The sequence below is a fragment of the Exophiala aquamarina genome (genome assembly GCF_000709125.1).
Source record: "Exophiala aquamarina CBS 119918 chromosome Unknown aczIA-supercont1.1, whole genome shotgun sequence".
Lineage (NCBI taxonomy): Eukaryota > Fungi > Ascomycota > Eurotiomycetes > Chaetothyriales > Herpotrichiellaceae > Exophiala > Exophiala aquamarina.
Window position 1 is genome coordinate 1 of NW_013550587.1, and position 13,803 is coordinate 13,803.

Sequence of the window (13,803 nt, forward strand, 5' to 3'; positions counted from 1 at the left end):
TAAAGAGTAGGTTCTACGCGCGGTATAGCGCTAGAAGGAGCTCTAAAGGACCTCTAGTAGAAGGCCTAAACTACGAGAAGTCTCGAAGTATTCTTCTAGTAAGCCGAGCGCGAAAACTTCTTAAAGGAAGCGCTCGGAGCCCTATTTATACGACGATAAGTCGAAGGGAAAGGATAGGAAGTATAGACCTACTTTCGGCGATAGACTATATTAAAACTATAACTAACCTAGATACGTAAGAGTAGAGTATTCGTAGAGTACTAGTAAGGTAGCTAGCGGTATAACTAGGAATAAGAGTTAGGAGAAGAGTAAATTCCTCTAGATAAAAAAATTAGTATCTAGTACGCTACGCGCTACTAGCGTATTAGGGCTACTAGAAAGTAGTACGATATCGTCGTAAATACTAGTAGTAACTATAAATACGAAGTTTAGTAGTAAGAGGCGTACGCTTCGCGTACTAATCGACTTCGGAGCGAAGCTAAACTTTATATTATAGAAAGTAATTATAGAGGAAGGCCTCGCTACGAGAATATCGAAGGAGCGTACTTACGCTATCGACGACTACCTAATTTAAGTCTACGAGAATTACTATATAGCTCTATATACGACTAATATATTAGGAACGTACGTTTCTAGTACCTATAGGTTCCTAGCTACTAATCTTAGTAACTTTAATATAATCCTTAAGTATACTTAGCTTTACGTAGTAAACCTAGAAGTTCGCTAGCGCGAAAATACGTAATATTACCGTATAGTACGAAAAGTATATATAGCTCTTATTTCCTTTCGGAAGGTAATAAAGCTAGCTAAAACCTATCGAGTTTACGCTATCTACTTAAAGGACTTAAAGTCTAATAGTAACCCTATTAAGGAGGAATCGTAGAATAATAGCGAAAGTATAGCGATCTCTTTATCGAAAGAGTATCGAGATTTTAGTAATATATTCTCGGAAGAGGATACGAATAAGCTACCGCTAGATACTAGAGTAACTTACTCGATTCCTTTAGAAGAAGGTTCGATAGCGAGTTATAGGCTAATCTATTTCCTTAGTACGAAGGAGCTTCGAGTACTCCGCGAGTACCTTAATAAGTACCTAGCGCGAAGATAGATTAGGAGGAGCGAGTCGCCTACGAGAGCTTCTATTCTATTTATACTAAAGAAGAACGGTAGCTTACGACTCTATATCGACTATCGTACCTTAAATAGAGTAATTATAAAGAATCGTTATTCCTTACCCTTAATTAGTAAGATACTAGACCGATTAACCGGCGCTACTATATATACTAAGTTAAACTTACGTAATATATACTATAAGATACGAATATACGAGAAGAATATCTAGAAGACTACGTTTCGTACGCGGTATAGCTATTTCGAATATCTAGTTATATCGTTTAGTCTTACTAATACTTCGGTAACTTTCTAAGCCTATATTAACGAGGCGTTAGAAGAGCTCCTTAATATTATATACGTAGTATATCTCGATAATATTCTTATTTTTAGTTAAGACTCAATAGAATATACTAAGTATATACGCTTAGTACTCGAAAGGCTTCGAAAGTATAAACTATATATTAAGCTTTCGAAGTATAAGTTCTCGACTCGAAGAGTCGAGTTCTTAGAATTTATCGTAGAAGTCGAAGGTATCTTAATAGACCCTCGAAGAATTATCGCGGTCTAAGACTAGCTTCGATCGATATCTTTCCGGAAAATTTAAGTCTTCTTAGGTTTTACGAACTTCTATCGAGGTTTTATTATAGGGTATTCGTAAGTAACTATTCCTATTACTAATCTCCTAAAAGAAATATAGAAAGGAAAGAAGATAGGCCCGTTTAAATAGATAGACGAGGCTAAAGCGGCTTAAAAAGTACTAAAAGTACGCTTTTATAGTACGCTACTACTAGCCTACTATAATTCTATACGATAGTATAAAATAGAATCCGACGCCTTAGGGAAGGCTTATAGTTCGGTTCTCTCGTAAGTATATAAGTCGCGTACTACTCGAGGACGAACGATATAGAAACCTATAGCTTTCTTTTTAAGAAAGTAGAACGTCGTAGAGCGTAACTATAGAATATCGAATTAGGAGATACTAGCTATCGTAGAATCCTTTAAGGAATAGCGCTACTACTTAGAGGAAGCTACGACTAGTATACTAGTCCTAACTAATTATAATACGTTAAAGTATTTTATATCGATAAAGGCGCTAAACCGTAGGTAAGTACGCTAGGCGAAGATACTTAGTACCTTTAACTTCGTAATATAGTATCGAAAGGGAAAGAAGAACTTCGCTAACGACTTATTTCGTCGACTAAACTATATAACTTCTTAAGAGTACCCTAAGAACTTATTTTTATAACTTCTTCGGTCTCGCCTAGGTAGCGAGGAAAGTTCGCTATTAGATAGTAACCTAAACGCTATAAGTATTTCTATTTATACTATAACGCGGGAATTAGCCCGACGGACTAAAGATTCGATTAAGAGTAGTTTCTATACCCTAGTAGAGTAGAATATATATAAGGACGAAGCGTATAGATTTCTCGATACTCTTAATAAAGGTATAAAGTTAAAGTCTAGTAACGATATATTCTTAGTACGAAGTAGACGCTCCTCGTAGTCTATAGTAGAGCTCTACGTATACTCTAGCGTAGACGAGGACGCTATTACTTCGGCCTAGAAGGACTAAATCCTAGGTAACTTAGTTAAGGAATTATTAGCGCTATAAAGTATCGATACGTAGTATAAGAGGCGTAAGTAGAGTAAGCTACTCGAAGGAAGGATTTCCTAGAAGGCTTAGAAAGGAGTATAGCGCGAGGACTTCGCGAGTCTCGTACGAAGGTAAGGCGCGGTATATATACCTTATAATCTTAGTATAAGATTAAAGATCCTAAGGACGAATTATAATAACTTCTAGTAGAGAGGCTATTTCGGCCGGAAAAGAACTCTTACTATTATTAGGCGCTTTTATTAGTAGCCTAAACTAGCGAAGGACGTACGAACCTATATCTCTTTATATAATATATATTAGCGTATAAAAGTATCGAGATATAAGCTATACGAACTATTAGCGGTACTACTATAGCCGGAAAAACCGTAGTAGAATATATCTATAGACTTTATAACGGAGCTTCCGTCCTTAACTCGTAGGAGGATAGCGTACGACGCGCTACTTATAGTAGTATATCGACTATCTAAAATAGTTCGCTATATTTCGTACCGCGTAGAAATCGTAGCCGAAGAGCTAGGAGATATCTTAGTAGAAGAAATATTTACTCGATTCGATATACTCTAAAGTATCGTAAGTAATAGGAGTACGATATTTACTTTAGTATACTAGGGAACTCTATACTATTACCTAGCGATTAAGCGGTAGTTTTCGACCGCGTTCTACCCTTAGACCGATAGATAGACTAAGAGAATAAATTAGACCCTAGAATATTATCTACGTTACTACGTTAATTACTATTAAGACGACTAAGTTATACTACTACCTAGCGCGAAGTACGCTTATAATTAAACGGTTAATACTACGACTAAGAAAATACTATTCTCTTAAGTCCTAACGTTTAAACCTACGATAAATATTAATATCGTACGAAAATCGTAGGAGAGTAATAATAACCTCGTACGAGCGAAAGCTAGGGCGCTTAAAGAAGCTCGATAAGAAACTATAGTATAGTAGAAACGAGTATAGTATAATATAGTAAAGTACTATAATAAGCGTCGAGGGCTACGAATATATACCCTAAAGAACTAAGTTATACTATTTTCTAAGTTTATTCGTACGCGAAGAATAAGTAAGAAACTAGGTAACTAGTTCTTAGGGCCTTTTAAAGTACTTAAGGTAGTAGGTTAGAATACCTATATACTAAAGCTATTAACGAAGTATAGAAGGCTATATAATACGTTCTACGTATCGTTACTAGAACTATATCGTATACGACCCGAGAGCGAGAAGCCTAGGCCTATCGACGTAGACGGAAATAAATAGTAGGAAGTCGAAAAGATTCTCGACTACTAGGATACTAAGGTAGGACGTCGGTATCTAGTTAGATAGAAGAGTTTCTCTAAGGTGGAAGATATCTAGAAACCCGCGGAATATCTACTAAACGCGGGCGAGCTACTCGCTAAGTTTAAAGAAATATATAATCTTTAAGGACCTAAGTAGATAAGATTACGAGTAAAAATTAGAAAGTAGAAATAAAATAAAGATATCTTTATAAGGCCTATTAAAGCTATAGTATATATAAAGTATACGAGATAACTACTACTTAATAGCTATAGAGCTAAAGAATAATAAAAAGTTAGAATTTAACTTTAAAAACCTATAAAAGTAGGATATAAGATAAAAAAGTATACTATTAGTATAGTAGAGTAGTACTTAAAGCTAGAAATCTACTTAGAGCTAGAACTAAAGCTAAAGTAATAATTAGAATCCTTAGTAGGACTATTAGTTCTAGGACGTTTTAAAGGTATAGTAGGGAATTTAGCTACGAGTCGCTTACGAGTTACCTACTTTATAAGTTTATTTAATAATAATTATTCTAAGTTAGTAAAAGTATAGAAATCTCTATTAGTAGTACGAAGCCGCTTACCCTTATTACTATTAGTATTTATATAGAAGTATTGTCGTACTCGTCTAGTAGGCTAGTTATCGGTAGCTTTAATCTTAATATTCTCTATTATTATATTAGCTCTAAGCTTACTAGCGGTTAAATTATATAAATCTTTCTTAGGCTAAGGGGGTAGAATAATTCGGGCCTAGAGAAAGTATTAGTATAAGGAAAGTATAGGAGTAGTAGAAGAACCTATAGCCTAAGCTTAGACTTTAGTTAAAGTCCTAATAGTATTAAGTATTAGAAGAGATATTATAGAATTAGAATTCTTCTTATTTAGTTTAGTAATCGAGAAGCTTACGAATTTATTACGAGATATAACGCTAGAAGTAATATAGCGAGCTATACGATTAATTACTTCTATAATAGAACGATCTAGTATAGAGTTAGTAAGGGAATAGCTAGGAAGATAAAAAGCTTACTAGAGTAAATAATCTAGCTAATACTACTAGGCTTAATAGAATCTATAGTAAACTTAACTAGAACCCTTATAGTATAGGTTAAATATAAGGATACCTAGGAGGTTAGTATAGGAATAGTATAAGAAAAGGAAACTTACTACCTTATAAGTATAACTCTAGATTCTATACTAAGTATATTTCCTATTCTTAGTCTTATATTAAATCTTCCTATCTAAAATAGGATTAGTATATACCTAGTATAAGAAGAGTAAGCTTACCCTTATTAAGTAATACTTAGTTATTCCTTCCTAAGGATCTTATATATCTTATATAAATATACTCGGTAATCTTATTACTAATATCCCCTTAAATTAATAGAACGAAGGCTCGACTAGGGGGTATACTAGATAAGTACGATTAGTATACTAGGTTAACTTTAACTATCCTAGGAAAAAATAGAAACTTATATAGAAATTCTAGATAGAGATAAGAAGATAAGTAGCTAGTATACTATTAGTAGGGAAAAAGTAGAGAGCTAACTATAGGACTTACTAAGGAGGAGGGTCTTAAGGAATAAGAGATATAAAATAAAAAAAAGAAGAAGAAAAATAGAATAGAAGGAGGTTAATATACTCCTTACCTAGGGACTAATCGCTAAGACCTTAACGGAAATTAAATAGCGAGAGCTAAATAATTAAAAAGTTTAGCCTTATAGGTATAGCTTACTATATATACTATACTAGGGTACGAGAAGTACGCGAAGTTTCGCTAGAATTAGGTAAACTAAAGTAAATACGAAATAATCCCTAAGAGTAGAATAAATTAGGATTAAGAGCGACCCTAAGATTAAGGAAACGTATTACGTTTTTTCTAATATTAATATAGAACGTATACAGCGCTATACTAGAACGCTACTTCTTACCTACTACTCCTATACTCGAGGACGAGTATACTTCGGGAAAGGAGGGTAATTATTACGGGATAGGACTACGGTAGACCCTAGAAGTATCTATTCTATACTAAGACTAGTCCTAAAACACTAAGGGGCCTAGTATATAAGACCTTAGGGGCTATACGGATCGTATGCGAGGTTTTTAGACTCCTTAAGTTCTTATAGTCGATGTTCTAAGGACTATATAGCAATTAATCGATTATCTTAGTGTTCTCGTTAAGTTACTTATACTCTTATAGATAAGTAGATTACGCTATAGCTCTTAAATCGCGATTACTTCGAATTCGAAAATCTATCGATCCTAGAAGAGACTAGCGAGGACGACGTCTCTAGACTTTTAGACATTATACTGTAAGATATTAAGTAATTAGTATCTCGTTATTAACGAACGACTTTATTAGTACTATTTATACCGGTTTATCTTCGTGTCCTTCGGTACTTATTAGCTATCTCTATTCGCGGTATTAGCTTCTAAGATGAAGTAGTTAAGCTGCTAATTTCGATGATGGGTTCCCATTTCCTTCTCTGCGTCTTCGTGATGTCTGCTAGCATTGCCCCAGAGCGCAGTCCACAGGAGTCAATGTCCAAAAAGCACCGCTTAGTTAGCTGTCTTCACCGATAGTGAAGCAGTGGAACCGGCCCCAAGATCTTGAGGCAGGCCGATTTCTTGATGGATATTTAGTTGAGGCTGCCAAGCCATCCATTTGACTCGCGTTCCAGCAGGCAGACCGAGGATTTTTTCGATGCACCCTAGTTAGGTGACTTCAAAGAGGTCCAATAGATGAGTATTTCCGCTTTTGACATTCATCGGACAGACACCGCAGGGTCAGAAGACCAGCAGAACCCAGTCCATATTCCTGCTCATGACCTTGAACCTGAGGTTCTGGAATAGCAAGGACGAAACTTCCGGCATTGAGCCTCTCGACATAATCGACGAATAATTCACGATAGACCCTCGCAAGGTGACTCAAGATCTCCGCTACCGTTCTGAATCCAACGTATGGACAAGATGGAGCATGGCACGCGATATAGTATTGTTTGTGATGTCCCTCCTCATCCAGGAAAGTGTGCACCGTACGTTCTACCCTATCCTACTTGGGGGAGGTGGTGAGTTTATTACGGAATGATGTTCCGCTCGCATGGTCGGCGGGTGAGCGACCTTGTCTGACATTGGCATTGCAGAGTGGACCGTAGATCTCGAGTGATTTGGCACTGGATAAGCACTGGAGGAAACTTCCGTGGCTTGAGTAATACTGTTATGTGGATACCTCGACATCGGATAGCGAATATTCTGCTTGTCAAGATCCTCAACTCGGTGGTAGTAGGGTGGACGATCCAGTCTAGGTTCATCTAAGGGCCGAAGTCCTAGGTTGTTCGTCTGGTCTCTCATCCCGGATTTATATGTATGAGCATTATTTTCAGCCTAGTCGATTCGACCTGCTAGGGGCGTTCTATGGCTCAATGCTAGGACAGGATTGAGGATGTCGTCGGCTTTCATTTTGGGTTGGGGGTTCGGCAGCCTGTGTAGTTTCTGAAAAGAGGGTTAGGAATAGAGGAAGGGCTATGGCCGCCGAAATCGTGTCTTAATTATGTTCGTTCCCCTGACTCTGGTTGCAAAGGACGAATTTGTGAGAAGCTGGGCTGCAACGAAGGAACAATCGCCGCTGGGCGTCAGCGTGGTTTGCCATCTAATGAACCGGTTGATGGACCAGGCTAGGTGGCCTTGAGATAGTGTATCTCTCGTCCAATCTTTTGGCCCTTTCCGGGTTCCATTCCCGATCTCAGAACGGAGGGGGGAATGCTGCAAAATATCAACGTCCTTGTTCTTGTTGGTGGTGTCGTCTCAACGCAGTTTCGAACCCTGCACAGGAATTGATGCCTGCCAAGCAGGTTATCATTCGTTGGTATCACTAAAACGTCCTCGCTAAATGTTCACGTGACACACTTGGGTTATTAAGTGGCATGTCGCGCGAAAGAGTAGCCTGCCAAGATACAGCCGCGGGTAGTACGATGATTAGGTGCAACCTTGCTAAAGCTCGTTGTCAGCATTACTGTCAACTAGCGGACAATAACGACGTCAGCAGTGGGAAGGTATGATGGCAGAGACTGTCAGATACGTGGTGGTTGCGTCGAAGCTTTAGACAGCAAGCGTCGCCGTGATAACCTGTGAAAACGCCTTATTCCCTTACTACTCAAAGAGCGCCATCTTTTTTGATGGATGTTGCTCTCCGTGACCTGATAAGAACGGCTGTACGCGGCTCACTCGTCCGAGTTGCTCAGAGTTGCCCCAAACTGATCACATCACCGGTGACAGACATATGCGGACAAGTAATCGCCAATCGGATCTTGGGCGAAACGCCTCCTTCGAGTGAAGACAGAACGATCTTCACAATGGACCAATTATGACTTAGTGTTCCTCTACGTATTGCTTTTCTATGACGGTCGCCTGTCTGCTGCAATATACCCAGCATTCTTGACCATGATATAGGTTAACGCTCTTGATGACTAGCAGGTCGATCGAATTGTGAACATGTTCTCAGCCATCAGTACTGTGCGTGGTGGAAGAGCTAATCGTGAAATCTTGCAATCCTGAATTGAATACGCCAGATCAGAGCTCATGCTATGAGAACTCGGGCAGCAAAAGTATGGGCCAAATCTCCTCAAACGACTCTTCCACAACCACATCAACTAAAGCCGAGGATATCGTGCGCTGTTCTAGGTGTCAGTACTCGCTCAATATTGCCGCCAGGTGTTCATCCTACAGTGGCGCTGTCCGATTCGCCTCGAACTCATACTACTGCGGTGGTGCGCAAGAGTCGTTGGATTCGTGAGCTGAAGTTTGTTGTGTCGCAAAGACAAAGAAAGGGAATCCTTCTTGAGTGGAGATCAATGCTTAAAACCGTGGCGTGTCCTTCGACAGCTTGGTGAGATCAGTATTTTAGTAACGGCTAGCTACCTTAGTCCACACTACTCCAAAAATCCACCAAGCACGGTATGCGGACAGCAACGCTACTGCTATGCAATGCAAATATTGCATCGCCTTCCGAACGGACTCTACAAGTAGGTCTACCTCACCTTCGAAATGTTGCCCGTCAATAGCTAACTCCAGAAGTAATGTGGCATTTGTTTGAGCTACAGAATGGAGCAGTGACCACAAAGGCAACCTTCGATAGATCTCTGTCGTCGGATCGTTAGTCAACAAGGCCATGATTGACAGGGCGAAATACGCACATGCTTGAGCTAAACGACGGCCGAGTTCTTGTCATTCATTAAATACAGCCCCGGCACTGCACGTGCATAGGCAGGGTCGATGCAAGATCATTTGCATGCTGTGGTAGTACATTGACAACTCAGTCCTGACCCGTGAGCACCCACACATATACGGCCGTGGATGGCCAAGTCTCGAGGAAATTTTCCAATCCAATGTTCCATCGCCATCTGCAAATCGATCGTATGTTGTAGATTTGACCAGGAGGCGTCGGATGCTGCCTGAGGACGAGAAGGCCATAGGCTTCCCGCCTACCCATTTCGGGTCCCTGCGCTACCTTTAGTTCAATCGCGTCAGGTATCCGGCGTCCACGTGCTTTGAAGCGAAAACGGGGCAGTACGCGCAGGATAAGCTTGGCGACGCAGGCGATCCGACCTTTAAAAAAGGTTGGACAAGGGAGGGTTTTCCACGTCTACTCAGCATATTATTGTAATTTAATCGCTACTTCTTTGGTGTCTCCTTGTTAAAATACGCCTACGCATGAAGCTTTGACTTCAAGTCTGCGCAAGCACCATCGCTTAGTGGTAGAGATCGATTCACTCTAACAGGCAGTGACTCGAATCTGTGCGTGTCCGGAGAAGAACCGAAGAAAGTTGTCTCGTGGCGTCTCGGGGGTTCATACTCGTAGGCTGGTCGAATGAGGGTAACCCGCTTGTATGGCTCGCGACTTTGAAAGGGTTCGCACGGTCGATCACGGAGGTGCAAGTGCGAATTGCACGTTGTAATTGCTCAGAGCCCAACGACGGAGGCAGTGGAAAAAGTTGAACACTCTCTTTAGCAACGTTTGGTGCTGATGAGCCGAAGGTTAGACATGTCGCAGCCATTCGTTATGCGAATGTTGTGGCTGTCTTCCTAATCGGGGAGGTCTAGCGATGAAGAGACTCCTCGACCCCTCTCCAGCTCGCTAATAGCAGTTGCACAATTTATTTCCTACTTATCCAGCCATGCCTTTGCTGATGTCCACCACCGCTACCAAAGCATCTTCGCAGTCGTCTGGAAGCGTCCTCAAGCTTAATTTCGCTACCTGTTGAGACTGTCCCGTTCTTATCACGGTAGTCCTGATCATTGCCAAGCTCCTGTGTTTTGAGAAATAGTTTCCCTGAAGAACGCGGCCGAGCATAACAGGATGAACCTCTGCCTGGACCCACCTGGCAGCTATACCCTGGTGTAGGCTTGTTGTCTACGCGTTGTACTCACCTTCTGTTGGACCAATAAGATAACCTGCATCACGAGTACAGTTCGCACTTCTTAGATTCTTGCCGGATCGGGAGATAATCCAGCCCAGCAGAAGCTAGCCGACTTTGCGAAAGTTAAATCACCAACAGGGAAGTTCCTAGATATCTCACTATCCACGCGTTGGCGACGCACTGCGCATAAGACCGCGGCGAGATCTCCGTACTATAGGTTCAGATTTCTTACGACTCGTTGACTCCCGGACCTGTAAACACTGCACAGCGGTTTTTCAGTATAAATCGCAGAGGATTCAGCTCGGGAAGGTTGCGAAACTGAGGCCATTCTCGTGAATTTGACAACCTTGCGTTCCTTCCACATACCAGCTCAGACCATTGACGCTTATATTGCTCCAAGACCAACATGGTTCAACATCTGACCATCGGTCTCTCACAGTCGCATACTCTCTCCTCGTTGAGCTCGACACTTTCGGCGCTCGAGGAGACCACGAAGCACGCGGCAGAAAAAGGGGTGTCAATTCTTCTTTTCCCGGAGGCATACCTAGGTGGCTACCCACGAACCTGCTCGTTTGGGACTTCTGTGGGCTCACGCTCCGACAGCGGTCGTGAACAATTCCTCGCATATTTCAAATCTGCCGTTGACCTCGGCGACACACCTGAGGGCGCAGGCGACGATTGGATCGAGAATAAGCTCCCTACCAACAAGGACACCGACCGACGTGGCGATGGCACGCGCGAATTTCTCGAGAAGGTCGCTCGTGAAACCGGTGTCTTTGTTGTCACCGGTGTCGTGGAAAAGGCCGGCGGAAGCTTATACTGCACAGCGGTTTACGTCGATCCGCGACGTGGTGTCATTGGCAAGAGGCGGAAGATGATGCCAACAGGGTCAGAGCGTCTTGTCTGGGCCCAGGGTTCCTCATCGACGTTGAGAGTCGTTGCCACGACGATTAAAGATGTTAAGGTAGTCATGGGCTGCGCTGTCTGCTGGGAGAATTATATGCCCTTGTTGCGGTACAGTCTTTACAGTCAGGGCGTGAATCTGTGGTTGGCACCAACGGCTGACGCACGCGACACTTGGGAGCCGTTGATGCGTACTATAGCTTGCGAAGGTCGTTGTTTCGTGCTCAGTGCTAACCAGTGTGTCAAGAAGAAAGATCTTCCCAGCTGGATTGTCCCCTCAAGGACAGACGCTGAAGGTCATGAGGAAACATCGATTGATGAGTTACACCATTCGAAAGGTTCTTGCCTAGTCGGCTGCGATGACCACTTCGTATCTCTGGGCGGCTCTTGTATTGTCGGTCCCCAGGGAAGGACGCTCGCTGGACCGAGTTGGGGACGAGACAATGACCTATTGTACATCGAGGTGGACTTTGAGGATTGTCAACGAGGGCGGCTCGACTTTGATGCTGTAGGTCATTATTCAAGGTCGGACGCATTCAAGCTTACGGTCCAGGGTCTGGAGCTCAATCCGCCACCCTGAAAGTTTCTCCGTATTCGGTCTTCCGGTGTACGTAGATTGTGATTAGAATTAGAGTGGCTTTGAGCGAATGATCATATCGGTCTACCTAAATGGACCCTCGCGGCCTTCGGAAGGCCATCAATTTCTGGGCTGCACACTGGCTGGCCCCAGAAGACGCCAGACACGCCTTGTCTAGAAGTCTACGGGAAAACCCACGAGACCCTGGTGACGAGGTTTGCAGACTACCTACAGTTAGGTACCATATCTAGCCTAGTTGACATCTTGCGGGGAGGGGCTAAGGGTGGGGAAGGTGAAGGTTTGTGTCCGGGAGTGCCAGCTCGTTGAACAGCACTTTAGGTGATAAGGATGCTTGATAGGCTCGGCCGAGAACTTGACAACCTGGGTATTCCTCGCCGTCGCCTACGCTGTCACCGTCCCCGACATGCTGGCTGGTCTCAACAATTTGGAGTATAGATTCATCGAACACATCATGCCACGAGCATTCCGTGTACGATTTTCTAAGAAGAGCCAATCTGTCGATCCTACAGTCCACAAGGATGCAGCGTCGGATCCGGGGGCCGTACGAGCCCATCGAAAGAGCCGCCATGGGTGTGAGGAGTGTAGAAGAAAAAGAACGAAATGCGATGAAACCTTACCAAGCTGTTCACGGTGTCAACAACGGAATATCAAGTGCATCATCACAACCAGACCGTCACGCTGGCGTGAGGAATGTCCGGGGGGCCGTCCAGTACGTCTGAAGTTGCCACCAACATCAGCCCTGCCCATCGACGCGAAGTTGCTTCAATGGTGGCTCGACTACGGGTGCGAGCTATTAGTGTTAGATTCCCAATCGAACCCGCTCTCCTTCCCACTCATTGAGCACCTTGCCATCTCCAAAGCGCTGTGTTTCGCCCTGGAGAGTTTTAGCGCCGGCCATAAAGGTCATTGGTCTCTGAGCTCGCGGGTGCAGTTCCTCGAGAAGCGTAGCCTGGCACTGGCTCTTTGCCGTTCCGAACTGATTGCCCGACATGTTCCTCTAGAGACAACCTTCTTCACCGTCCTACTCCTCGGCATCTCGACGCCATTCATGGAGAACGTCGACAACTATGGCAAGGAGCACCTCATTGGCGCACGCGCAATCCTGGCCATCCTCCTGCAACAGGACAAGGTGAACCACAGCCCGAGAATCGAACAATTACTCACTTACTACACTTGGTGGGATATGGCCTGCGCCTTTTCCATAGACCCTTTGGAACTACCGCCCTTAAGCACCGTTGAGGTGCTATCTACCGTCAGTCGTGCAACTCAGCGGGCCAAACCACGGTTTGCGGGCTGTATGGTCGAGATGTACCATGTGCTGGGACTCTTACTCCGATACTGCATGCAGCTTCTTCGGGGAGGCGTACGTGATCCAGAGCACGAAGCGACGCTGGAACGGGTATTGACTGGCTGGCACCCGAACAGCGACCGAGATGAGGATATGCTCTTCGCGGAGGTTTTTCAGAAACATGGACTCATCATCCTCTACCGCGTCTGCCGTATGGGTTGCTTTACCCTTGTGGAAAATCCGGACGGGCTCTGGGCGCTCCTGGTGCATAACTATGCCACCGAGATCATCTCCATGGTTTTGCCTCACAAAATGGGGACTGCTTTCTGGAATTCTTTGATTCCGCCACTCTTGACGGCTGGCGCCGAATTGACTTCTGACGACGAGGCGCTGAGGAACCGCGTAAGAGGCGCGTTTTCATCTGTCTGCTCCCAGTGTCAGACCAATACACTGGAACGTGCTAAGAATCTTCTGGAGGAGATCTGGCTGCTCCGGGACAGCGGCATTGAATTATCCTATTTGGAATTGATGCTACTGAAAGGATGGAACTTTTCACTGGTTTGAGTTTGAAATGTCTGCTATCTACTCCG

The 13,803-nt window shown here is 43.3% G+C and overlaps 2 protein-coding genes across 2 annotated transcripts; both read left to right on the forward strand.

The window, feature by feature from the left end:
- Positions 1 to 10,830: 10,830 nt before the first annotated feature.
- On the forward strand, positions 10,831 to 11,907 carry A1O9_00001 (nitrilase; the record flags this gene model as incomplete). The annotated part of the gene is made up of 1 exon (XM_013409165.1): positions 10,831 to 11,907. The coding sequence occupies one exon, from the start codon at positions 10,831 to 10,833 to the stop codon at positions 11,905 to 11,907; it is 1,077 nt and encodes a 358-aa protein (XP_013264619.1).
- Positions 11,908 to 12,376: 469 nt separating this feature from the next.
- A1O9_00002 (uncharacterized protein) lies at positions 12,377 to 13,777 on the forward strand (the record flags this gene model as incomplete). The annotated part of the gene is made up of 1 exon (XM_013409166.1): positions 12,377 to 13,777. The coding sequence occupies one exon, from the start codon at positions 12,377 to 12,379 to the stop codon at positions 13,775 to 13,777; it is 1,401 nt and encodes a 466-aa protein (XP_013264620.1).
- Positions 13,778 to 13,803: the final 26 nt, after the last annotated feature.